The 27,322-nt window shown below is 40.4% G+C and overlaps 1 protein-coding gene across 6 annotated transcripts in view; it reads right to left on the bottom strand.

The window, feature by feature from the left end:
• Positions 1-27,322, bottom strand: part of MAP3K21 (mitogen-activated protein kinase kinase kinase 21) — a 56,585-nt gene that overhangs the window by 19,329 nt on the left and 9,934 nt on the right. For 5 of the 6 annotated variants that reach the window (XR_002889044.3, XR_010599763.1, XM_042848359.2 and 2 more), the window contains exons 2-4: positions 19,302-19,482; positions 6,043-6,191; positions 5,042-5,217 (exon numbers count right to left, since the gene is read on the bottom strand). Coding sequence is in view for 4 of the 6 variants with exons in the window: in XM_042848359.2 (XP_042704293.1) it covers positions 5,042-5,217; positions 6,043-6,191; positions 19,302-19,482 (506 nt within the window). In the remaining 2 variants the exon portion in view is untranslated. Of the gene's footprint in view, positions 1-5,041; positions 5,218-6,042; positions 6,192-19,301; positions 19,483-22,039; positions 22,205-27,322 lie in introns of those variants that run through there. The other variant, XM_042848360.2, reaches the window with a different exon arrangement.

The following is a 27,322-nucleotide window of genomic DNA, read 5'->3' as shown; positions in this document are numbered from 1 at the left end:
TGCCACCCAGATCACCAGGACAGGCAGCCACGCTGCCCCGGCTGGAGCCAGCCATACCACCATGCAGCACAGAGCACCAGGTCAGGCCGCAGCTTTGCAAGAACCCCGCCACCCAGAGCATTGTGCCACGGCGCAGTGAGCTGAGGCTGCAGGGGAGGGGGGAACAGCAGGGGAGGGGCCAGGAGCTCAGGGGCCGGGCAGGAGGGTCCCGTGGGCCATAGTTTGCCCACCTCTGGTATAGTGCCTAGCACCCTGTTCTCAGTTCACAACTAGGTGCTACCACAACATACATAATAAATAAAACAAACTGAATACATTGTTTGCAGCAGGCCCTTAAGGAATCCCCTTTGGCTAGGGAAGGGCTTTTTTTTGTCCTGTGAAATTCCCTTGAGCTTTTTCTGGGATGTAAACGGTTAGAAGCCAATCACTTCCTTTCTCCCACTTCCATTTCTCAGCAAAAACATTGGCAGCATGCCAAAATTAACGAAACATTAACATTCAACAGCCTTGGCCACATAAGAAATTTGCATTGAGTTAGTTTTTGAATCAATTTCGTTAAACCAGTGCAAACCCCTGCGGGAGCACTCTTATTTCAATTTAAGCTCATCTGGTTCCTAATTATCTTAAGTTAAACTGAAATAAGCCACTCCTGAACCTAAACAGAACATCCACACAGGGGTTTGCACCAGTTTAACAAAATTTGTTCAAATTCCCACCTTCGGTTAGATTGGTGCAATTTGCTTATGTAGACAAGCCCTAAGCCTTGACTGATGACACCAAAACAGCAGCACATACTGCATTGGTAATACCTGCAGGCTGCTGGAGTGGAGGTGGCAAGGCAGGAAGGGGAGAAGAAAACTAGGCAGAGCTCCTTCTCCCACCCCCCCAACCAGGCACATGGCCTCAGTGACCCATGCCCCTCTATGGAAGCACTTGGCATCGTAAATGCCTGTCCCTCCTGTGGGTAGAGTGGGAAGGAGAGCTGGCATCAGCCCACAATAACCCCAATTCCAGACCCAGATACTTGCATCCCCTCTACTGCCATTCCAGGGGCACTACATTGGGCCAGAGCTCCCACAACTCCCAGGGATGCCTGGGCTGGGTTCTTTCACCCTCGGAGTTAACAGTCTTCTCCTTCTGCTCTATATTTAGTCTGTAGCACAAGTGGAAAAGTCTGCACTGCAGTGCTGAAGGTTCAGGGTTCAAACCTTACTGGTGATGCATGTGGGGGTTGTTACAGAAACACAGATTTCTTTTAAAGAAAAATGGTAAAATCAAATTCTAGGAAGTTACATTTTAAGAAAAACTAAGTTAAAACAAGTTGTAAAGTCAAGAACTTGAAAGGTAGATTTACAGTTGCCTGTCCAACCTCAATTTGGCCCCTTTATGCAGGTGCATTATTACATACACTTCATTCCTCAAGACCCCTGCCTCATTCAGTGCACAGAATGGATGGACAAGGGGGCAGAATTAAGAATGCATGAGAAACCATAAAATTGGCATCTCCTAACTTTCAAGTACTTTGGTTTTTGTTTTTTTTTGTTTCAGAGTAGCAGCCGTGTTAGTCTGTATCCGCAAAAAGAAGAACAGGAGTACTTGTGGCACCTTAGAGACTAACAAATTTATTAGAGCATAAGCTTTCGTGGACTACAGCCCACTTCTTCGGATGCATATATATGTATGTATATGTATATATATGTAGTCCACGAAAGCTTATGCTCTAATAAATTTGTTAGTCTCTAAGGTGCCACAAGTACTCCTGTTCTTCTGTTTTTTTTGTATGTGCTACATGTGGTTCAGCCATGCAACGGAAGACCCCAGCACCTACAATTTATGAATTATGATGAGGAGGATGGTCTTCTGGTTAAGGCATCTGACAGGGATTTAGGAGATCGGGATTCAGTTTCTGGCTCTGCTAAAAGACTTCCTGCATAACCTTGCATACGGCACTAATGGCTTGTCCACACTACCACTTTTGTTGGTATAACTTCTGTTGCTCACAGGTGTGAAAAAATACACCCAAGTGACATAAAAGTTACACCAACAGAAGTGCCGATGTGGACAGTGCTATGTCAGTGGGAGATCTTCTCCTGCCAATATAGCTACCGCTGCTCAAGGTGGTTTTATTATGTAGACAGGTGAGCGGCTACACAAGCAATAGTACAGTGGTGCAGCTGCATGAGTACATCTGTGCCGCTGTAAGCTCACTAGTGTAGACATGGCCTTAGCCCCTTTGCCTCCTTTTTCCATCTGTAAAATGATGGAACTTCTCCCCCTCATTTTTGTCTGCTTTGTCTATTAACACTATGCAAGGTCAACAAAGTACAAATTAAATGGGTTAAAAGCTGGCTAATAACTGGATCACATAAAATTATTTTAAATGGGGAACAGTCATCCAGTGGGGGCATTTCGCTGTGAAAAGCGATACTTGTATGTTTGTTAATATCACTTTTCATAACAGACTTACTAGCTAGCAATAAATAAATTGCAATGATCTGGATGTGCATACATACATATTTATTTGTTTTTCCTAAAGTTAATTAAGTTTTTTGGGAAAAATTGTCAGAGCTGCCACCAGCAGGAGTTGGTGGTCGCAGTCTGAGGCCACCAAAAATGTTGTCCTGAGAACCCCAGATCTTTTGGTAAGCTGTGTTCACTTTAACACAGCTAAATGCAAAGTCACACACATCTAGGGACCAAGAATAGAGGTCACACAGAGAATGGGGGTGTAGGGGGGCTGATATTTTGGGAAGTGGTGACTTAGAAAAGAACTTGGGGGTCATGGGGGCTAATTCTCTGAACATTAGCTCTCAGTGTGACGTGGTAGTTAAAAGAAAAAATTGTGATCCTTGGATGTACAAGGGAACAAACCATAGAAGTAGGAAGGTGTTATTGCCATTGTATACAGCATAACTGAGGCCATCACTGGGGCCATTAATGGAATATGGCCCAGTCCTGGCACCCACACTTAAAAAAAAAATGGAAACAGAAGCGGCAAACGGGAGTTTCAGAGGGCATACTTGCGGACCCTGTGCTTGGAGGTAAAGGGACTTGGTGAGTAGTGTGTTTACTTTGTCTGTCTGCTTTCCATGAAAGTTGTTTAGCTGGGCTATGGACTCCTGAGCAGGTCAATTGAAATAGGACTGTTTTCTTTGTGTCTCAGAGTGCGATAGGTGGCTAGGACCCACCGGCCTCTGATCAGCCCCAGTGTTTGAAGTCTTTTAGTAGATAATGTCTTCCTGCTAGTGAAGGGGTGAAGCTGAGTAGTAAGTGTGAGTATATAAGCCAGTTGTTAGGTGAACTCCTGAGTAGGCAAACTGGGCAGTTCTGAAGGGTGTATGAGAGGCTGTCTTTATAGATGCAGTTTTACACTCAATACTGTGACAGGCAGAAATGGCTCAGTGGTTGCAACCTGCAATGAATGTGCCAGGTTTCCTTTCCTGCCTGAAACCAGAAGGGACTTCCTGTGTATGAGGTACAAGTTGATGGCTGTGCTACATGAAAAGACTGTTGGACTGGAAGAACAATTAAAGATACTGCTCAGAGTGTGAGCAGTTCTTGGACAACCATATTCCGAAAGCATCATCACTAGCACAGATTCAGGAAAGTCCTATGGCCTGAACTGGAACATCCCTAATATTACAGAGCAGCAGTTCTCAGCCAGGGGTCTAAGAAAATAAACCAGAGCCCAAGGCTATTAGACTTGCTGGGGCCCAGGGCAGAAAGCTGGATCCTGAGCCCCTCCTCGCGGGGCTGAAGCTGGAGCCTGAGCAACTTAGGTTCATGGGGCCCCCTGTGGCTTGGGGCTCCAGGCAATTGCCCTGCTTGCTACCCCTAACACCGGCCCTGGCTTTTAATCTACTAGATATGCAGAAAAACAGTAGTTGTGGCACAGGTGGGCCGTGGAGTTTTAATAGCATGAGGGGGTGGAAGGAGGACCTCAGAAAGAAAAAGGTTGAGAACCCCTGTGTTAGACTACAAACACTGCCATGTTTTGTTGTACCATGTAGTAGTTCTGTAACGAAGAATATCATCCACCCAGGACTAAGATTCTTTTTTTTTTTTTTTTACACTTGCAACCCCCAATCAGGATTTTAATCCTTAACTACTTTCCCATCCCTCCGATTGTTGTTCCGAAGTGCTGGAAGGTACCATGTTCCCTTATGGGTACCAGCCACTACGCTCTTTGCATGCCTTACAGATTTCCCTTCCAGATAGACCACAATTGTTTTTGAACATTTGATTTTTTTTTAATTTAACATTTAAATGTATTCTTTTTAAAAAAAACTTACTCCTTCAGGGCCTGTGCATTCCAGAAACTGATCTACTTTTTAGTACCAATGAAAGCATAATCATTATCATTTTCACATGTCTGGGTCTGTCTTTCAAAAGTACAGAAAAATAACTGCATATAAACTGGAGTATTTTTGTTTGATTTGGTTTTGGCGGGGAGTAGAGGGCTTGTACCTCTCTAAAGGCCCATCGCAGTCCTGCTGTATGGGATAAAATCACTATGACTAACACCAGCAAGAAGTCATGTCATACTTAAATTTTCAGAGATCTCTCTTTGACCATGCTGCATGCAGACTTCAAAAGAAAAGAACATTCATCAATACATAATTATGCCAGTGTTATTCCCTCTCCAGAATTACATTCTTATGCAGTTACTTTATTTTTGAAATTAAGGAAAGTAGGAGTATTTGAAACTTGAGATGAATTGGGTGATAGTTAACAGGTCTTCAAACCTCTTCCAGAAGATTTACATATTTCAGTAATTATAATTTCAAATATGCGTGAGAAAAATGTATGAAATTTAAGAAGGCCACACCTTCCACCAAGGACAATTAAAACTCAAAATTAATTTTGAGTTTACGTATGAAAAAAAACTTAAGCCTGTCCCTACAATAAATTCACACTTCTAATATTTTGGAATACTACCAGGAATTCCAAACCCACCTACTGCTTTAAAAAATAGTTGCTCCTCAATTGCCCTATTTTCTTGTTAAAATTACTGCATTTGCAGATAGAAAAATTCACTCACTTTTTCCTTGGTCCGTAGTTCACTGAATATCTGCTGAATTTCCAATTTCCAGTCATCTTGCATGGAGTGGAAAGATTCTTGAGGCATCTCAGTCATAACTGCCCCCTCAATGGCAGTAAGCTGTTCAAGAATTAAGGCAAACGATGGTCGGATATGAGGATCCTGCTCCCAGCATTCTAAAATTCATCAAAATCCCATCAGTTCCACTATTGATAGAATCTTAGGGGAATTACTTACACAATGCATGAATTTCAAAATATTTGTTATTTATACTTCAAAGTTCTAATGCTTACTCCCCTCCCTGAGAATTGCCTAGTTTTATTATTGCTGGTATAGGGCATGCTTACCTATAGTACATCAAGGTTTTTAAAAGGTTATGAGAAGTCAGGTTTTTCCAGCATAACCTCTATTTTCAGGATGTGAAGCAGCAGAACTGCCAGCACCGAAGTAGTTAAGCTTATTGAATCAAACAAAAAACTCAAAGAACTCCATTTGGACACTGTAGCATTAATGCACAGTTGTCAGGGTCCCTCATCTCTCTCTGGAGAAGGAGGGAGAAACCCAACAGAATCTTTGGAAATCAAAAAGACTACGAGGTAACAGCTAGCGATATCCCCTTCCCGCAAGAATTCAGTCATCTTGATTTTGTATTTTACTTCTTGTGCATTCTATATTTGGCGGACATTATAGCTAAGTATAAAAGAAAAGAAAACAAACCACAAGAATACAAAGAATACAGAAGAAATAATTCAACCACTGCTTAAGGCAATGCATCTTTAAAAACGATATGGTATATTGTAGTATTGCATGGCTTACTCTGAAATGGGTTAAAATGTCTTAGTACTGGATTGCCAAGAAAGGGAAAACCACTACTTTATACAGAGTTAGCACAGTACCAAATGAAGTGTTTGAGTTGTGTAATTATTATAAATCATAAGAAAAGCATAGATATTAAAAACACATTTACTTCCAGGATAAGTAGAGAGAAGCAGCACAGGTACCTTTCATTAGTTTAGCAAATGGTTCAGGACAGGTGGATGGAATGGGCAAGGTAAGCTTATTGACAGCTACTCCGTAAGCCACAGCAAGACCATCAATGCCACGGTAAGGAACTTCTCCTGTAAGCAGTTCCCACAGCAACACTCCGTAACTATAAAACAAATTTTTAAATAGTTAAGTTTATCTTCTGAATACTGACACATGGTTTACTCAGGGACAAACAAGTTAGTACTCTGTCCAGTATGTAGTCCCAGAGAGAGGGGACTGTCTCTGCTATCATTTGTCAAAATCTTCAGGGGACTATTCCCCCTCACTTGTTATCTTCTCTCTGATAGCAATTAGAGAAACTGGATATGCTAGTCAAATAGATTGGCTATTGTAACCATATCCTACCTAAATCACTGTCACTTTGCTGCCAGAAAAACAACAGCAAAACAAACAAAACTCCTATTAAAAAAAGACTTTGGTTCCAGTCAATTTTTTAATCAGATGCCACCACCATGTAAACCTTGATGGAAAAAGGATGGAAAAGGATGAGATTAAGCACAAAACAGATGAAAACTAAAAAGTTCTATTTCAAAACAATGAAGTATCAAACTGATCCCTGGACAATTTATCCCAATGGACACACCATTTTGTTTTTTGAATTAAAAGCAGCTTCATTTGAGAACTGAAGTTTCTGCATCCCTACGTCATACTGCAGAATGAGCCCTAACATTTTCCCCTTTCATAACATGTACAACAGGATTGAGCCTTGACAATTTCATTTTTACCAGGCTGGGCAAGGGAAAATATTGCCTACTGTCAAAAGTAAGGGAGGAAACATTTCCTAAATTTTAGGGAAAAGTTCGCTCTCTTGATTGTGTGTCAGGTACCAATATACCTGTCACTGCTAATTAGATTAGCCAAAAAAAATTCTGATACAAACTCCACCCTAAAATTAAAATGATTTCACTCTCTTTACTTCTCTGACCTCCAGTAAATCTATCTTGTATTAAGCATGTTTAATACTGGCTGGCCCATAGGCACTACCAGAGTAGAGTCCCATTGCATTAGGCACTGTACAGAGAAGTATATGGTCGCTGCCCTGAAGAGCAAACAATCTAAACAGATAAGACAGACACAAGTTGGGGCAAGAGCTATCACACACAAGCAGAGTGAACAATATGACAACCGTAAATGTCATGTTCGTTCCACAACATTTTTTGGGGTGGCTTTACTTAGGAGAGGATAAGGTAATGAGGCTGAAGTTGGTTCCTTATTTGTAGTTCCCAGCTCCTTATTCAAAGGCCAAAATTATTTAAAAATACATCAATGTAGGATTAAATTTTTAGAAATTTCATCAAATTCATGTGACTGAACGCAATAAAAGTTTAAATTACTACCTAATTATTAAATAAATCAAATAAGGAGTTGGGTTTTGAATGGCTGGTACATGACAATATACAAGGTCACCCCAAGTGATACACCCCTGTGACTGTCAGACTGTTCTGAAGTAGCAGGGGCATGCTACCCTGACCTGAAGCTTCATTCTTGTGCAACATATCACACACCTCAATTCCCCCCCCACCCATGGCCCTCGAATAAAGAATTGTGATTTGACTAGCTGTATGAGAAATGTGTCTCAGATCATCCCCAAGAGACATGTCCTCACAAACATCAGATTGTTCTGAAGGAGCTGGGACATGACACTTGCCAACCCAAATCTTTGTTCCTGCGCAATATGCTGATGAATTCCAGACCTCCACCTCTCTTCCATATTATATATGGAATATGGATAAGGAACGGAGTTTTGACTGGCCGTGTGTGACAAAACAGGTTCTGGGTCAACTCAAGGGACACATCTTGGCAACTGTCAGACTGTTCTACAAGGAGCTGGAATATGCCATCTCTGACCCAAAGCTTCGTCTCCCCACCTACGTTTTGAATATGGAATTTATATAAGGAGCCAGGTTTTGTAGGGCAATATGATAAAAAAAAAAGTCTCACCTCAAGGTGGGTGAGCTAATGTCTTTTAGTAGACCAACTTCTGTTGGCAAGAGAGACAAGCTTTTGAGCTACACAGAGCTCTTCCTTGGGTCTGGAAGAGCTCTATGTAAGTTCAAAAGCTTGTCTCTCTTGCCAACAGAAGTTGGTCTACTAAAAGACATTATCTTACCCACCTTGTCTCTTTAATACCCTGGGACCAACATGGCTAGAACACCACTGTATCTCTCACCTCAAGTGACATTTCCCCACCACTGTTAAACTGTTCTAATGTAGCTGAGGCATGGAACTCCCTGAATTGAAACTTTTTCTTTGTGAAAAATTGTAGCCCATGTCACCACTCCTCCCCCCAACCCACATATACCCTTTAGCAGGGCAACAACAGCAGCTAATGGGAATTTCAGAGGGTGAAGCTGTGGATTTGTTCATTCTCTGTGAGTGTTGTGTGACTCGGCTGCGGACCCCTGACTTGACCAGGTGAGACAGGTCTCTGTGTTTCAGTAAGGGCCTTGTTGCTGGGACACTTGAGACTTTGAACAGAACCAGCATTTGAAGTTTCTGTGTAGCTATTCCCTCTCTGTTTGCGAGGGAGGGAGCTGAGCAGTAAGGCTTAGTATACAAGACAACTACCAGGTGAACAGGAGTGGCAAACTGGACCAATTTTATGGGGTACAGAACTAGCGGCCTGAGTCCAATTTTAGGTCTGGCTATACACATAAGAAGGTCCATCTAGCCCAGTGTGCTGTCTTCCAACAGTGGCCAATGCCAGGTGCTTCAGAGGGAATGAACAGAACAGATAATCATCAAGTGATCCATCCCGTCACCCATTCCCAGCTTCTGGCAAATAGAGGCTAGGGACACCTTCCCGGCCCATCCGGGCTAATAGGTCCATCAATGGCTATCCTCCTCCATGAATGTATCTAGTTATTTTTTGAACCCTGTTATAGTTCTGGCCTTTACAACGTCCTCTGGCAAAGAGTTCCACAGACTGACTGTGCATTGTGTGAAGAAATACTTCCCTTTGTTTGTTTTAAACCTGTGGCCTATTCATTTCATTTGGTGACCCCTAATTTTTGTGTTATGAGACGGAATAAACAACACTTCCTTTCTCAACATGAGTCATGATTTTATAGACCTCTATCATATCCCCCCTTAATCATCTCTTTTCCAAGCTGAAAAGTCCCTGTCTTATTACTCTCTGCTCAGATGGAAGCTGTTTCATACCCCTAATCATTTCTGTTACCCTTTTCTGTACTTTCTAATTCCATATTTTTTGAGATACATGCAGATCTGCATGCAGTATTCAAGATGTGGACCTATCATGGATTTATATAGAGGTACCTATTTATGTAGAAGCACCTCTCAGGCTGGACTATAGCAGTGCAGTTTCCTGGCCACAAAGCCTTCAGCATTTAGGAAACTCCAACTAGTACAGAACACTGCACAACCTCTCCTCAGCAACACATTCATCCGATAATACACCACATCTGTCCTCCACACTCTACGCTGGTTTCCCATAGAATTCAGAATCAAGTTCAAGGTCTCAGTCCCTATCTTCAAGGTGCTCAATGGACTGGTCCCAGGATATCTAAAAGATTTCCTAAATTCCAGAATAAAGACCATAGTCAACAATTCTGCTCCTCAGGAACATTGAAACTCTCTAGAATAAGGGTAAAGTTTGTTTGTGCAGTAGAAGGAACTTTCTTGTGTGCCAGTCCCAGACTGTGGCATGAACTCTCCCAGGAACTAAAATGCATCATAAACCTTGCCACCTTCTGCTCTAAGTGCAAGACTAATTTCTTTGACCTTGCCTTCCTTAGCACATATATAGCAACTTGTATAGTTAAATAATTAAAAAACAAACCTAAATCCCTGCAAAAATAAGAAACTCAATTGCACGTGCTTCTTTTCCTGGGAAGAGGATGAAAGGACAAACACCATATGATAGATGTGTAGTCATACTGCTTGATGAACTACTAGAAGGTGCTCAGATACCTGATGATGAGCACGGTATAAGAACATCTGTAGAGTAAATATACTTTGATTTAGTACTGCATGACAGAGTGATGCTGTATAGTGCTTTAAAAAAATATATCAATAAAAGCACGTTATATGGATTAAGAAATAGCTAATGGGGAAGTCTCAACCAGAAGCTGTCGATAGGGAGTCATCACTGAACGTGGGCGTTTCTAATGGGCTTCTGCAGGGAGCAACAGTAGTCCAACACTATTGAATATTTTCACCAATGAATGGGAAGTAAATATAAAATCATTACTGATAAAATTTTGGATGACGAAAGATTGGTGGAGTGGTAAATAATTATGAGGACAGAGCAGTCCTCCAGAGAGATCTGGATTCAAGCAAAATGTTTTAATATCTCTAGGAACAATGAATGGAGGTGATACCTACCAAATGGAGGACTGTGTCCTGGAAAGCAGTGACTCTGAAAAGTATTTAGGTGTCAGAGAAATGTAGGGCTGAAGAAACTTCGAGAAGTTATCCAGAATATCCCCCCATGCTGAGGCAGAACCAAGTATACCCCTAGATTATCCCTCACAAGTGTTTGTCCAACTTATTCTTAAAAACCTCAAACAATGCAGATTTCACTGCCTCCCTTGGAACTTAACTATCCATATAGTTAAAGGAAAACTTTCTAATATCTAATTGAAATCTCCCTTGCTGCAAATTAAGCCCATTACTTCTTGTTTTACCTTCAGTGGACTTGGAGCACAATTAATCACAGTCCTCTTTATTACTGCGCTTAACATATATTTGAAGACGTATCAAGTCCCCCCTCAGTCCTCTTTTTTCAAGACTAAACACACCAAGTTGTTTTTTTAAACCTTTCTTCATAGGTCAGCTATTCTAAACCTTTTATTTTGTTTTCTCTTCTGGACTCTCTCTAATTTGTCCACGTCTTTCCCAATGTGTGGTGCCCAGAACAGGACAAAGTACTCCAGCTGGGGTACCAGTGCTGAGCAGAACGAGACTTTTACCTCCCATGTCTTATATACGCCTCGTAATACCCCAGAACTGTTAGCTTTTTTGGCCACTGCATCACATTGTTGACATATATTCAAACTGTGATCCACAATAAACCTGAGATTCTTTTTCTCGAGTACCACTGCATAGCCAGTTATTCCCCATTTTGTATTTCTGCATTTGATTTTTCCTTCCTAAATGTAGTACTTTGGACTTGTCTTTATTAAATTTCATCTTGTTGATTTTACACAAAATCTCTAATTTGTCAAGATCATTTTGAATTCTAACCTTGTCCTCCAAACTGCTTGCAACCCCTCACAGCTTGGTGCCAATCTGTAAATTTTATAAGCATACTCTCTACTCCATTATCCAAGTCATTAGTGAAGGCGACAAAAAACTGAACATGAGCTCCAACTGTGATGCTATGGCAAATAGGGCTATTGTGATCCTTGGATGTACAAACGTGATTTATGAGAAGGTGTAGGGAGGGATTTTACCTCTGCTTATGACACTGGTGAGACCAATACTAGAATACTGCATCCAGTTCTGGTGTCCACATTTTAAAAAGGAAGTTGAAAAATTGGAGCGGGCACAGAAAAGAGCCACAAAAATGGTTGAAGGGCTGGAGAAAATGTTTTATGGTGAGAGAATTAAAGAGGTCAATCTATTATTTCATCAAAGAAAACTGAGATGTGACTTGATTACGATGTATAAATACCTTCAGTTGGACAAAACACTGGGTACTACTCAAGGGCTCTTTAAATTAGTGGGGAAAGAACGAACAAGAACAAACATCTGGAAGCTGAAGACCGACAAAATCAAGTGAGAAATTATGTTTATTTTATTTATTTAAACAGCGAGCGTGTTTACTGCCAGAACAAACTACCAAAGGAAGCGATGGATTCTTCATCTCTTACTGTCTTCAAATCAAGAGTGGATGCTATTCTAGAAGATATATTTTAGTTAAACAGAAGTTGTTACTGAGCTCAATACAGGGGTCACTGGATGGCATTGTATGGTGATATACAGGAGGTCAGACTAGATGTCTAATGGTCCCCTTCGGCCTGTAAATCTTTGAATCTATGAAACCACGTTCTTGGCCTTTCTCCACACACACCTTTATCAAAAGTTTCCCCCTCCATGTGGGGGGTTTGGTGCAGTGGTTGGTTGCGTCAGGATTACAGACCATAAGAACCTCTTTATGCAGAGACACAGCACCAAATTATGCAGCAATACTATGAGGAAATTCATGAAGAAGCTTCCCTTCTGTGCAAAACAAAGTCTTATACAAATCCTTGTGAATGCTTAAATAAAGATGTCACCGGTGATCAGCACCAACATCAACAATTGCACAATTTTTTATTCTTATAAATAGCGACTTCTTTACTGATTTTACAGTTTCAAAGCCAAAGCAAACAAATTCAGTCAAGTACATGTCATTTCATTAATGGTGAACCATTATTCACTACACTTGCAATTAAGTCTGATCACAAAAGGATTAAAAAATGTGACGCTTGGCTATTTCCAGAAATTTCTGTGCATGATAGCAAATAATTTGAAAGAAACCAAGATGCATTTTGGTGGAAGGATCTCAACGTGGTGACCTGCCTCTTTCAGATTCCATTCACTGACTAGTCAGACAAAAATAATATGTCCTATCCTAGAAAAATCCTGCATCTACCTTCTCTGTAGCTCTTTTCTACGTAACTGGAATAAAGCATTAATATTTAAAATAAAGTTTCAAATATTGCTTAGTTCAACAGAATCATCAACATTATTTACATAAATAGTAGATTTCATTATAGCAAAAGTGTTGTCATTATAGGTGCAAAGTTGCTGAGATAACATACAACGCCGGGAACCATTTTGGGATAACATACAACATTAGATGCCACTTTACATGTTTCCACAAAGTGGCCAAATTCATGAATGGCATTTCTAGGATGTAATTTTGGGATGAAAAAGGAAAGGAGGTGGAGATATTCTAGCCGCAAATAGAGTTCTCCAAATTCCACTGAAGTGTCCAAGTCACATTCCTGCTGTATGAATCTCGCAGCAACAATAAAGACACTAACTGGTTCAACTAATTGTAATACAGGTCTGTCACATCTTACGCGCATTTAACATGCGCGAATTCAACTTTACGCGGTCGGCAAAAACAAAACAAAACAAAAAAGAGAAAAACAACAATTTAAATACTGTTCCTGTAATGCGGGCGATTCCACTCACCATTACACCCAATGTAATTTTGACTATACGCGGTTTTTGCTTTACGTGCTGACCGCGGAACGTAACCCCAGCGTAAGATGAGGCAGACCTGTATACAGGAATAGGGTAGCAGTCATTTAAGTAGTTTGTGAGCACTGTATTGGTGCTCAATGTTTTCTCTGGTTTAAGAAACCACTCCAAACAGCAATATTCATTAAACTAAGACCTTTAATGTTTGCATATAGTTAACAAACATGATTTTGTGGCAGTCAACTGTGTCCAGATAGTGTCTTCTTGTTATTTTTGTTGTGTAATGAGAAAAGGACATCACTAATCACAACAAATGTTTTCTATATCTAACACAATTTTTGATAAATGTAGCCATTTGGGAGGGGGCTCAGAGCTGGGGGTGGGCGGTTGGGTGAGGGAGGGGATTTGGGGTGCAGGCTCTGGGCAGCACTTACCTAAGGCAGCTCCTGGAAGCAGCCAGCATGTCCCTGTTGCCCCTTGGCACAGGGGGCTCTGCGCACTGCCCCCGTCCGCAGGCACCACCCCCAATTGGCAGTTTCCGGACAATGAAAGCTGTGAAGCCAGCGCTAGGTGAAGCACGCGGAGCCCCCTGGTCACACCTGCGCCTACAAGCCAGAGGTACATGATGGCTGCTGTGGCCAATCAGACTTTTAGCTGTCTGGTCACCTGTGTTGACTGGACCCTGTGTTGACTTTTTGACTGGGCGTTCTGGTCCAAAACCCGACACCTGGCAACCCTAGGCGAATGGCATGTCTCTGCTCCTTCAGAGGACAGTTGTGGGGATGTGTCAGCTGGGGTGACAGACACATGTTGCCACATACTGCTAGTCAAAACCTACCTCCTTATTCAAACTCCATATATAGTATGTGACACCATGGGCCTGGATGGGCCACGCTGAGAATGCCAACTCAGGGCAGACTACAAGAATTAGGGTAGCTCAGACCCACCCCCTGTCCGCCCAATCGGACCCCCCATACCCAGACACCTTGCTGAGCTTCACCCCCACTCCCAGCCCTCCCCAGCCCCCTCCCTGCCGGTGGCCCCTACCCTGCGCCAGGCTCAACTGCTAGTCCTGGCTGGGCGTGCACTTCCTCCGCACAAAGTGGGCCAGGTGTGGGTCAGACTCACCGCCAGAAACCTCCCCCGACTCCACACCTCCACCCCCAGTTTCTTGCCCCCATCGCTCCTCAGCTGAGGAGGAAGGAGTCACTGTGCGGGGGAGCTCCTCCCGCATCTGCCCAATCCCCGGTCATCTGGACCCTCCCATATCCAGGCCTCCCCACCACTGAGCCCCACCCCATACCCAGACCACCCCCTGCCAAGCCCCACCCTCCTGCATCTGAACCCCCACCCCTAGACCATCCCCCCAGAGCACCCTGCACTCACACCTTCACCCTGATGAGCCCCACCCCGTATGCACCTGGACCCGTACCCCACTGAGCCCCAACCAGTTGCACCCAGGCCCCCATCCCACCAAGCCCCACTCCCCCAGCACCCAGACTCTCCCCCCTCCCCGCCCGGGAGCCCCATCTGCTAACACCCAACACCCCCCCGCTGAGCCTCCACCACCGTCACCTGCACTCCCCTGCAGTGTCTCATTACCCCTGCACCCAGAACCTTCTCAATGAGCCCCTGTGCATCCAGATCCCCCACACTGAGCCACCTGCACCCAGAATGCCCCACATGGAACCCTCTCACCCCATACCTGGATCACACACACACTAAGCCCCTCCACACTTGGATCCCGAGCCTGCCTGCCCACAGGTGGTGTGCCTGGTGCAGGGCTGCTAACCCTGGTGAGTTGCTTCACCTGCTACTCCTGAGGGAATTCTGCACCAGTAAAATAAAATAAAATAAAATTCTGTGCACAATATTTTAAAATCTGCACATTTTATTATTCAATAAAAAAAATGTGGAAGCTCCAGCATGGCAGTGGGGAGCACAGGCCACTTGCTGCATGGAGGTGGGAGATCACCTTACAACCCCTCCTCCCCAAGTCCTTGGGACACTGACCTCTAGAGCAAGCCTGGACCTTGCGTTGTGTCGGTTGGGTGCAACCTCACTGCCGAATTCATGTCCGGGGGCAGGGAGATGGAGGGTGTTGCAGGGTGATCTCCTACCCCCATGCAGCCAGTGCCCTGCGCTCCCCATTGCCATTCTGGAGCCTCCCCATTTATTTATTGAAAAATAAAATTTACAGAGTTTTAAAATATTGTGTACAGAATTCCCTCATGAGTGCTGAACTTGGAACACAAATAGGAACTCTACTGAACCACTGAATCTCTTGCTTTTAAGTCCAACTCTAGGCAAACAGAGAAGTCTCATGTTCTTCTGGCAAGGTCATAGACTGTTTTTTTAAACATTATTTCAATTAATTTCCCACTCAGGCTATATCAAAAATATAATTATTTCTTCTGAGAACTTTAACCAAAATTCAGGAGAACAGTGATGAACTTGGCTAAAAAGACAAGAAACCATTCCTAAATAAGTTCTTCATTGTACTGATCAGGTTCAATTATCTTCAGAATTCAAAGCCCCTAATTACTACTTAGTTTTCCATCTTGCCAAAACAGATGTAGAACTTCAGCAAACCAAAATACTACCAAGATGAGAATGCCCCCATCCTTAAAAAAAAAATAAAAAAAGGAAAAAGGGTTGGATGTTTAGCCCAAGTACTGTACCAGGAGCAAGCAAAAAAACCCCAAACAAGAAACCTCATACACACATAGTAAAGCCATGCTTGGGTTTCGGAGAGGCACTGTTCTATAAATTGTTCTTACAGACAGTGATAAGATTTCTCCTCTCTTGCCTACATAAGTAGCTCCTTGTGCAGTGTAAAACACAAATACATTCAGCCTAAGCATCTAGAGTCTCGGCACTTACAAGGGACAGTTAAAGAAAACACTCAGGAACCATCTCCCATTACATGTCCTTTCGGCCAAGAAGATAAGAGGATACAGTTCAGAGATGTAATGCCTAACAGTTCAATCTGATCATTGTTAGCTTACTTTCCTTCAGGTGACCTAAGATTTTCACACTGTAAATTCAGGATACTGTATTAAGACACAAGGCAGCCATTGCATACTCAGTTCAGTTATTATTCCTAGCATAGCTTCTTCCTATTGATACACATTCTGAATGGTAGTTGCTTGAACTTAGATAATAAATATTCTTTAAAAATGTATTTTATTCTCTGCTTCATCTCCTAAAGCAAAACCACACACTTGATTTCATCCAGCAGAGCTTCCTAGTGTTGCTAGATTTTGGAACACTAGGCACAAGAAGGAAATTCATCAATGCCTACTGCGGATACTTTTTATGAAAGTCTTGCTGAGGATTTTTGGACTTGAGGTACATATATGTATGGCAGAATTCCTAAAGGTATTGTAGTTTAAGGTGATAACATTCTAAAGGGAAATCAGTCACAATTTAGATATTCTGTACAGAAGTCTATCAAACATGCTGTATGGAAATCCTTGCCAAGCTTTGCACCCAAAACGTTTTTTTAAGAAGCAATACCCCGTCACAGCATATGACTATATTTTACAATCCATCTTATCCATCTTCCTATTATTTAAAGCAAGAGTAAAGAGCAACAAAAGACAATATTTGGAAACCAAGAAAGCCTAAACCAAACTGCACAACGTAAGACTTACTAATTAAAAACCTCTCCTGTTAAAACTCATCATTGAACTAAATACTTACATTTTTACAAGAGAGGCGTGCAGAAGAGAAGGTGAAGAAGAGAAATACTGTAGATTCCAAAAATGTAAACTAATGTTGCAGTAGAATACAATTATTGCACCAAAGCATACCCCCTTTCAGATACCTAAAAATCACAGCAACAAGACTGGACAGGACCTGTAATTAAGCATGGAACACAGCTGGTTAGGGAAATACCTACATCCATCCGCCACCCTACCCAAACAAAAAATAATGCCTCTTCTCTAATGGACACCACCTGAGACTCATAAAACACTCAACATACTAAGGAATTAGTTTCAAACTTAAGATGGGTAAAAGGTGCATCACAAAGAAGTGGTGAAGTCTACAGAACTAACCTGAACATACCAAAAGCATTACTTCATAATGCAGAATAGCAGTGAGATACACTTAAAAAAACCCCAGGACTCTATTTTAGTTAAACTCCCATAATCTTGTGCATGTTTTCTGTTGTATCAGATAATAGATTGTGGAGCTAAAGCCTCCTTCCTCCCCAAATTGCCATTTACACAGCACCATATGTTTTGGTTTCTCCTAATAAATACATATTTGGAAGACAGACAGACAGACAACAGGAGCTTTGCAGGTAGAGCACAGGAACTCTGAAAGCCCATTTCAAAATGATTGCTTTTCACAATATAAAACTTACTTTTCCACACAAATGATTTAAAATGATTTTATCCTCTGATCCTAAAGAGACTTAACTGTCTCATTCAAAAACCTCATTGATACGCAAAGTCCTGTGGTTTACATGAAGTATCTGAATGTCCTTATTGAATAAGAAGTATCCATGAATTTAAAATAAAGAGACCCACCGCAGAAGATAAAGTAGAAATACAGTTTTAATTTATACTGACTGCACCTCCAACGCCATCCTGATTAATGGAAATACATTCAGTACACATTTGTGGGATTAAAACATGTTGATTTGCAATTAAATGCAGCCTTTATACTAAATTTTGTATTTTTTGCTAATTAGGAAGATGCACTCTAACCACACACATTTACTTAAGCAAATATATAGCTTAACTTACATTTAGTCAGATTTTTAATTTTTACATTTTTATGATCCATTTCTTATTTACTAAAGGATTTTTTTTACTTGTGATTTGTCTCAGGCTCTACTTGGATGGATATTCAAACTCAATTAAAATGCACCAAAAATGTATTTAAAAAAATAAATAAAAACCACATTAAATGTGCTGGAAACATAAGAAAAAAAAACAAAAAAGTTTAAACATTTTGCACTTTAAAATTAACTGGCTTATTAAACAAAGGAAATATTATCTGTAGTTCGTGAATTGAACTGGATTGTTTCTGGTCACTATATCCTTCAAGATTTCAGAACTCGTACACCTCATCCTCAGACCTAATTTTCATTCCTAACTTGGAAGAGGAAAAACAAGCTTTCTTGCTTTTTTAACTCCCAATTGCTTTCTGAACTTTGAAAGATTTATTTATTGAAGTAGTTCAATAAACAGAAATGAAGAATATATTCTTCTGTACCTGCAGAAGAGGATACTGCTGTTAAAATCTGGTTTAGCATGGCAACAAACTATGATTCCAGGTACTTAGCCAGTGACTTCCACCAGTTCAGCAGAAACTCTGACAGCAAATATATTGCTTAACATTATTTTTGTGTTTTATTTTAATGATTAATAGATTGTAGTAAGCTTAGTACTTAAAGACAGGTTGTCAATTCAAATTTAATTTTAAATCAGGTTATTTAAAAAAAAATAACCTATATTTAAATAATTTAAATAAAAAAATCCATTTTTTAGAAGTCACTGATTTTTTTATCCATCCTGTTTACTATACATAAAATAATCATGAATTAGTCTCATTTGTTATATTCATTATGAGGCTTTTTGGAGAGTAAAAAATAAATACTCTATTAACAGACAGTGCATCCATTAATGTAACAAGAATAAGAGCTCTTTGTCTCCCAAGTAAAACATCTAGGATTTTCAACAGAAAACAAACTGAAGGGCTGCTCCTATTGAAATGTTGTTTTCTTTTAAAAGACCACTTATCTCCCTGATTGTAAGAATGATTCAGTCAGTCAATCTTCTCTTGGGACAGAATGTCAATCTGTGGGGACACCTACTGTGGGTATTAAGATATGGGCATTCATAGGTAGACAAATCAGTGTATATTTTGAAATATTAGAATTTTACTTGGCAAGTGGTAAATTTCTTCCACACTCTCAGACCAACATCATCAGTAAACCATTAAAACAGACAGAATTTCCTCAAATATCCATTTTTCTTTCAAGATTCTCAGGATGAGGAACTTAGCTATCAAGCAGTCTCAAGTGGGACAAAGCACTCACCTCCAGATATCACTTCCTTTAGAAAACACGGAAGACTTGATAACTTCAGGTGCCATCCATGCATAGGTACCTGCTGCACTCATTTTGGTTGTTCTATGCCATTCCCTAGCCAGGCCAAAGTCTGTAATCTTCAAAGTTTTATTACAAATGTCATCATGTTCTATCTTCTGAAGTAACAAAACTGCAGAAAAACAAAGTTTGAATTTGAGAATGTTCTCATGTAGCAAAATACAGGTTTACATTTTAAATACAAATGTTTTATTAATGCAATGTTGTAGTTAATATTTTAAGTGGCCAGAAGTGAGTAATTTTGAGTTTTGATTCCGATAGCCACTGTAACCTCGCACCATGCACCTATGAATTTCCAGGTTAATCTACAGCATACTGAGCATGTTTCACTTAGCATTTCTTGACTTGTATTTAAAATCTTAGCCAGAGTGTTGTATTAACATAGATTTGAATATAGCTTCCTTTATTAAAAAGAGGCAGAGAGAAGTGTGATTGATCATGTGTTCTAACTCACAATGGGAGATCCAGATTACTACCACAATGAATCATATCCTCTTCTGAGCTTGCTCATCACAAAATTTTTATTCATTGTCCAGTTCCCACAATCCCTGCCCACAACAGCAACTGTTATTTTAGCATTTATGGCATACCAGATCAAAGGTTAAAGTTACAGATAAGAATAATTAGCACACAAGTGTTTTTTAGCAATATAAGCTGCAAAGCACGAAATAACAAGGTAACCAAGTAAACTGTAAATGAAGAATTATCTTGCTTTATGAGAAATTTGTTTCAGCAAGAATCTGAACTGATGACCTTGCATTTGTATTAACTGATCACTGTTTTAGTTTGAGGCAGTAAAATAAAAAGTTGTTACTGATATTTCAGAATTCTATCTTAAAACTTAGAGGTAAAATACTGAAGCAAATAGGTCACGTCCAATAAGTTTCTCACCTATACTCTAAAGGAGATACTAAGGCTAACATGAATGTATAGGCTAAGATCTCAATAATTAGTATAAAGAGAACGTTAAAATAATTATGAGTGTTATGCCTTTAGATTTGAATGAAAGGCCTATTGTTTTCATTTACATTTCAAATTAGTTCAGTAGAATTCCTGAAATTCCTTGTCAGTCAGTGTGACCGAAACTAAAAACAGTGAATCTTGCACAAGTTAATAATTGGAATATGGCCAAGTTTCATTCTACAAAAGTGACAAAAGGGCTTGTAGCACTTCAAACTTCTGTTTCCTGCTGGTAGTCAGGAAGAACTACATTATTGTATATATACACATTAATCAGCTGGGAAGCAAAATGCTCAACATAACTAATAAACCCAAGCCCAGAGCTAATTCTTCTAGACTGGTAACCTAGCAATCTGTCTTAGACTATCCTTTTGTGACTTCTACAGATTTCTGACCCTCATTAGCTTCATCCAGAACTGGCCTTTACCACCTCGTTAGCCTGCTCAGTCAATCCTGAGTGAATTGTTTTTCTAATCCCTATTTAGAAAATATATTTTTATAAACCAAGAAGTTTATTTACAGCAGGTATTAAAGCAGGGTGAAACAGTTTCAATTTATCACCTATTGACTCAACATTTAGAAGTGCATAACAAGTTATATATTTTTGTTGAAAATAATATTTACATTAGTACTCTCTCGTGTCTAAAATTTAAGCATAAACCATTTCAGAGCAAACTCCAAAGACACATTTTAAAAAGTTTACACTGCCAACAATAAATCTGTCATAATTAGACAAAAAAAGCACCAATGCAGATCATAAGTAATTCGTACACTTGTCCTCTACAGATAGTAGATCCAAATTTTAAATCAGAAAAATCAAAAACGACTAATCAGGACTACTCAAAACTGAAGGATTGGAGCCCCCCAAGACAGCGCAGTCACTAAATAAAACTATTGCCCACCAGCCCAAGTAAAAGCTTGTGCATACTTCCTCCTCTTCTCCCCCTCCCCCGCACACCAAAAAGTCAAAGATTTCAGCTGTAACAAAACAGCTATGGAATGAGTTCTCTCTTTTGTAAGAGTAGCATACATTTATCAGATTGGATGCTTGAGGAAAAAATCTCTCCCCTTCCCTTCTTCGGTATCCTGTTCCCTTCTCCAGTACTGGGAAGTGATCAGCAGCCCTATGGACAAGTGTTCAGAAGCAGTTTAAAGTATTTGCTTTCTGAAAATTATGGCAACCTAACATGCTGTTTAATTCAAATGCTACATTTCTTAATTCAAAACTAAAGCCTGAAATACATGCTATTCAAATGTTGCCTGTGCTGAACAATGAAAGGGTGACTATTTGACCACATTTTATACAATTTATTTATTTTAAAAACTACTGGTTGTGTCACTTTTACTCCTTTCAACTAAGTTCCTGTCCTTTGCCCTCAAATATTTCCCAGTGTCTTTTCTAGACCACAGCCCTTCACACAGCTCTTTAATGGAAAAGAATTCTGTGCCATTTTGACAGAACCTCAAAAGGGGCAAGTCTCCCCTTCCCAACATCCTCCCTCTCTTTAGATATTGAAAGCTTTTTCCTCTTTGGGATAGGCTGTATGGAATTCCCAAACAGTCTGAGATCCAAACTGTATAATTAAAAAGAGGATTAAGATGATAGGATTTAGATGGATCGTCTAAATCAAGAGAAACAGTATATATAACAAAAACTGCTAGTTTATCTAGTCTAGGCATTACAGTAATATAAACAGTTACAAACTAACCTGACACTTGATAAACTGGGGAAGTACTATAGGTTTAGTTACAGTCTATATAGAAAATCTCTCAGTGACAGCTTTCTTCTCTCGCCCTCTTGCATCTCCCAGTCTGAGGCTTCTTTGGGCAAAGCAACATCTGATACATCCACTTTTTTCTTTCCTCTTAAGTACAGGTCTGTCGCATCTTACACGCATTTAACATGAGCGATTTCAGCTTTACGCGGTCGGCAAAAACAATACAAAAAAAGAGAAAAATAACAAATTTTAATACTGTACCTGTAGTGCGGGCGATTCCACCTGCCACTGAACTCAATGTAATTTTCACTATATGCGGTTTTCGCTTTATGCGCTAACCGCGGAACGGAACCCCCGCGTAAGATGAGACTCGCCTGTACCTAGCTTCTCCTAGGATCTTTGTGTCCTAATTAACTACCTCCTTTCAGTTACAGACTCTGATCATTTTGATCTTCAAGGAGATAAGAGTTCATTCTCTCTCTCTCTCATACGAAGGTACTTACACAGATGTCCTGGCCTATCATCATACTAGTCAAGCCTCCACCAATGTGGCACTCCCCAGCTTTAATACCAATGTGTTCTTCACTGCTTCATTTCACTCCAAATACTCTTTTCAAGGTAGTTTCCCACAATTACAAACTTCCAGGGAACAGTTACTTTCTCCCCACCTCCTTATGGTCCCTTATTGAGAAGGAATCCTTTTGGAATGCTAATTAACATATTTTCTAATGTTTACTGTCCCTGACCCAGGAGACAAGTAGTAGCTTACTAAAGAGACTGGGGGAAGGGCAGGGAATTTTAATGATTATTTACGATTTCTAATTGCAATAGCACAGTGAATAGGGACCCATTGTGCTAGGCCTTGCACTGACATAACAAACTGATGGCCCCTGTCTAAAAGAGCTTACAATGTAAATTATAGGCCATGTCTACACTTAACAGGATCTATGCTGCTGTGCGATCAATGCAGTGGGGGTCGATTTAGCAGGTCCTGTGAAGAGCCCGCCCGTGGCTCCGCTCTCCCCGGCGGCCGGAGCCGTCCCACCGCGCCGCCCCCCTCCAGGTGCCGCCCCAAGCACAAGCTTGGTGGGCTGGTGCCTGCAGCCGGCCCTGCTTCTATAATCCTATTTAATATAAATATGAAGCAATTGCTTACATCTTTTCTGTTTGACACGGTTCATGAAATCTGTGGATTGTTTGTAATGTAGTTTTGGAAGAAGTTCTATTGCATACTCTGATGATTTTAGTTGATCTGCAGTCCATAGCAGTTTAATTCAAAAAGTTGTTAGCCTCTCTCCTAATTTTGACCATGGAGAGACCACAAAGACCGTCATACATTTGAGAGTTGCTGATGACAATCATTGGCTGCACTTTGCCTGAACTTTCTTTTGATTACAAAAACTTCTCCAGGAGTAGCTAAGTCCTTTTTATCAAGTTTTTGCTATTGGTAGATGCAAACAGAGGACCAAGGCCATTCACACTTTGTTTTCTTTAGTTAATAGTGAGTTTGTTTCTGCAGCACCCTCTGCTACTGCCTTATCTAGGACTTCTCTAAATAGCTCAGTCTTGTGCATTTTGCAAATACAAGTTAGTTTGCTTAGCCATTAACCTAGCAAGATTAGAACTGAAGGTACCTATGTGCTACTACATTTGCTGCCACCGATAGTCACAGATTTTTGAGACTACAGGAGTACAAATTATATATTATGGTTATACCACATATCCCATACTTCTCACTGCTACAGGTTGACGAGAAGTTAGACCATATAATTTTTGGAGGGTGGCAACATCATCACTTCCCTCTCAAACTCAGTTTAAGTACTGCTTATCAATTGATTCAGTTCCTGTAAATTCCAAATGAACATGAAATAGAGTTGCTTATCTTGCATTTTTACTTGAACTGACAGGAATCATATACCTTTTCTTTCCCAAACCAAATTATTAGCCATCATATTAAATGTGTTCCACGCCTGCTTGTTAACAGCACACTACAGCAACATGTGCCTTGTGTATATGGAGGGATTTGCCTCAATTATACTCATTATTGCAACACAGATTATTGCTTGAAACTCGGGTAAACTCTACCAGGGCAAGTAATGGCTTTACCTGCCTACACTAGGAGTTTGCACCATTGACAATACACTTGCCACTTGTCTGCAAGTTACTACAGCTGAAATTCCCTTTAAGTATTAGGGGCAAGGACCTCACCTTTGTCCCTGTATGTTGTGCATGTAATGACTTTCAAGCTGTGGATCAAACTTTCGTACAGCTCACCATTCATATTAGAGGATTTTTTTTATCTTAGAAAATAAATGGTATGGGGAGACAGACTAGAAATTTGTCTACCCTCCAAGTCAGGGCTAGAGATACATTTTGCACAGCTTGTTATAGACCCTTTAATAGCTTTTTACCCACCATTTAAACAGTAACTGTGGAAGACTTCAACCCACTCCATTTTGCTCTTAAACTCACTACTGTTTAAATTTGACAAAGGTAGACATTTTTAGACTCAACCGCAATCGCATTCTAAAATTAAGTCTGAACAGAGGTGCTCCCAACTGCAGAGACAGAACTTGATGACAACTGTCATGAAAAGTCCTTGATTGAAAAAGCTGACATAGACACTACTAATCCCATAAGAGAAAGGCAACATTATAGAAAAGGAACATGTGGCAGGCAAAATCTATCAATGCACTCAAACTGCAAAATTAAATCATCTGATTTTTCTCTTGGAGAGGGGAAGAGAAATTAAAAGATAAATTACAACAAAATGAAAAGATTCATGAAGTATAAACTGTAGGTTGAATGCAACTTGCATCATCAACTCTCCCTCCACTTCCACTGTTATAAATATTGTAACAGCAATTTTGGGCAAATGGAAATTGTGGAGAGAATGAAATTGTCTAAACTATTTGCTAAGGAGACAATGTTGTAGTTAAAGAAGTTATGAGTTACTTTACAGGTGTACTATTTGACGCTTAGGCTGTGCTAGAATGCTTGATAGAAATTTCAATCCTGCTCTAGGAGAATGAACTTGAGTGGTAAGCCACTACAATTGGACACAAAACCCCTGCTATTTTAAATACTCAATTTAAATGCAGGAGTTAAAGCTCTCATTAGACAAGTTATTATTATAAGACCCTTAAATAGTAAGCATTCTGTAATTCTTAAATGAATGGATTATTCAAGATTAGTTTTTCTATTTAAATTCCATGTTTAAAGAAGTGTTACAGTACTAACCTGACTCTTCTGTAATTTTTGCATCATACAGACAGCAGTCACCATTAGAGACTGTCAACTTGAAAAATGTTGAGCAAATTGACTCAGAATTATTTCAGGTATTATACACTTACCCATGAGCTCCCATTCCATTTTTTTTTTAAATAAAGCCAGTCACTTTTGCTATTTTGTTTTTAAACATGGCTTTCCTCTAGCCTCTGCCTTTGATCCAGCAACTGAGGAAAAATTCTGAATACAATGCAGGGAGATTCAAATATAAAATGCTCATAAATGTTACTTGTAACAGTAGTAATCACTTTTGCCTAAGATTTTAATATTTGTTTAAATTTGTACAAAATCTAAGAAAGAGCACCTGACCATTCATTCTAGACACCCTTATCATTTGAACACAATCAAGAATTTCCTTGGCAACTCTATCCAACCCTTAAAAAGAGCAAAGCCAGGCAAATTAAGGTTTGGTGTACCCAAACCCGACCTAATGGAACCAATAAGCCCAAAAGATCAGGAGTGATCCGTACGAACTTCCACAATTCTCATTTGAGTCCTGGGCATTCCACTCCAAAACAAATCAATGTATGCTGCCCAATATACAGTCCTCTCCCAGTAGGGGTTTCTTGTCCCCTAAACCAAGCCTAATGGCAGGGGGAGGTAGGTGGTTTCCTCCTCTCTGGACTGGATCCCAATCCACACACAACCAAGGAGCAGCCCATTGAGTACAGCTGAGTGAAGCTTTTTAAATCATGTGTCAAAATTTTGACTCTACCTGAAAAAGGACACATTTTTCATTAAGTGCCCCTGTTTTTTTGACCAACTGTAATGAGGAGCAGGGAGGCCACAGCCAACCTGAAGACCAATGGTAGAGGGCCCCTTCCTACTACCCTTGCAGTGTCTCCTGCTCATAACAGCAATAGCCAGCCCCCAACTCCCCTAACAGTGACAGCAGCATTGGAGTTGCCTCTCTGTAGACTTAAGAAAACAAGACTGCATTGATTTATGCTTTGTTCACACCTGGAAATTTTCTCTCACAACAATAAGAACTAAAACACTTTTTAAAAAATGAAATCTTAAAGATTCTGCAGAATTTAATGACAGTCCCACAGAAAAATTCCTGCTTGCTCTGGGCAACTGGCTTTTCTGAATCTTGGCCCAAAGTACTGTATGGACATACTTTAGTGCAAAGTTAAGGGAGCTACAAAGATCCCATACTTTGATAATTTAAAAAGACACCAAACTTTTCTTCTCATTCTAAGCTGACCTAGGCTTTCCTAATTTAGAACAAATGCTTGACTAATCACTGTGATGACTCTAGAGAACAGTGTTTCAGTTTGGTTTTAATGACAAATCAAGAACACAAAAATAAATGTGACGCTTCTTTTTGAATTTCCAATATTGGGGAGGGGGGTGAGGGGGAAATGGAACAATGAACTACAGAGGTGAAATAGTATCAGAGGGGTAGCCGTGTTAGTCTGAATCTGTAAAAAGCAACAGAGGGTCCTGTGGCACCTTTGAGACTAACAGAAGTACTGGGAGCATAAGCTTTCGTGGGTAAGAACCTCACTTCTTCAGATGCAAGAAGAAGTGAGGTTCTTACCCACGAAAGCTTATGCTCCCAGTACTTCTGTTAGTCTCAAAGGTGCCACAGGACCCTCTGTTGCTTTTTAGAGGTGAAATAGTTACCACTGCAGTTTTAGAAGGAACAAAAGGGGAGGGGCTGACTTATCAGGCCTGAGTTGAAAGCACACCTGTCAAAACACAGATTTCAGTCGCCAGGAAGAGAATAAAGCACGATTATGCTGCCAACATTGGGGCTGATTTAACTGGAGCTATGACCCTAAACACAGAAGCATCAACTTGGCAAGAGACTTTCAGAGGGAGGGGGAAAGACTTTATTTATGATTTTACTCAAATACTTTAATTGTTCATATTAGTGTATATTACCCAGGGTTTTAATACACAAGCGCTAGATGTCACAAAAAGATTTTAAAACAGCTGTAAAATGTAATTTTGGTATCTACTTCAAGTTACAGGTGCAGG

The sequence above is a fragment of the Chrysemys picta genome, chromosome 3 (genome assembly GCF_011386835.1).
Source record: "Chrysemys picta bellii isolate R12L10 chromosome 3, ASM1138683v2, whole genome shotgun sequence".
NCBI lineage: Eukaryota > Metazoa > Chordata > Testudines > Emydidae > Chrysemys > Chrysemys picta.
Note: the sequence above shows the minus strand (reverse complement) of the source record. Positions and strands in the feature narration are given on the sequence as shown.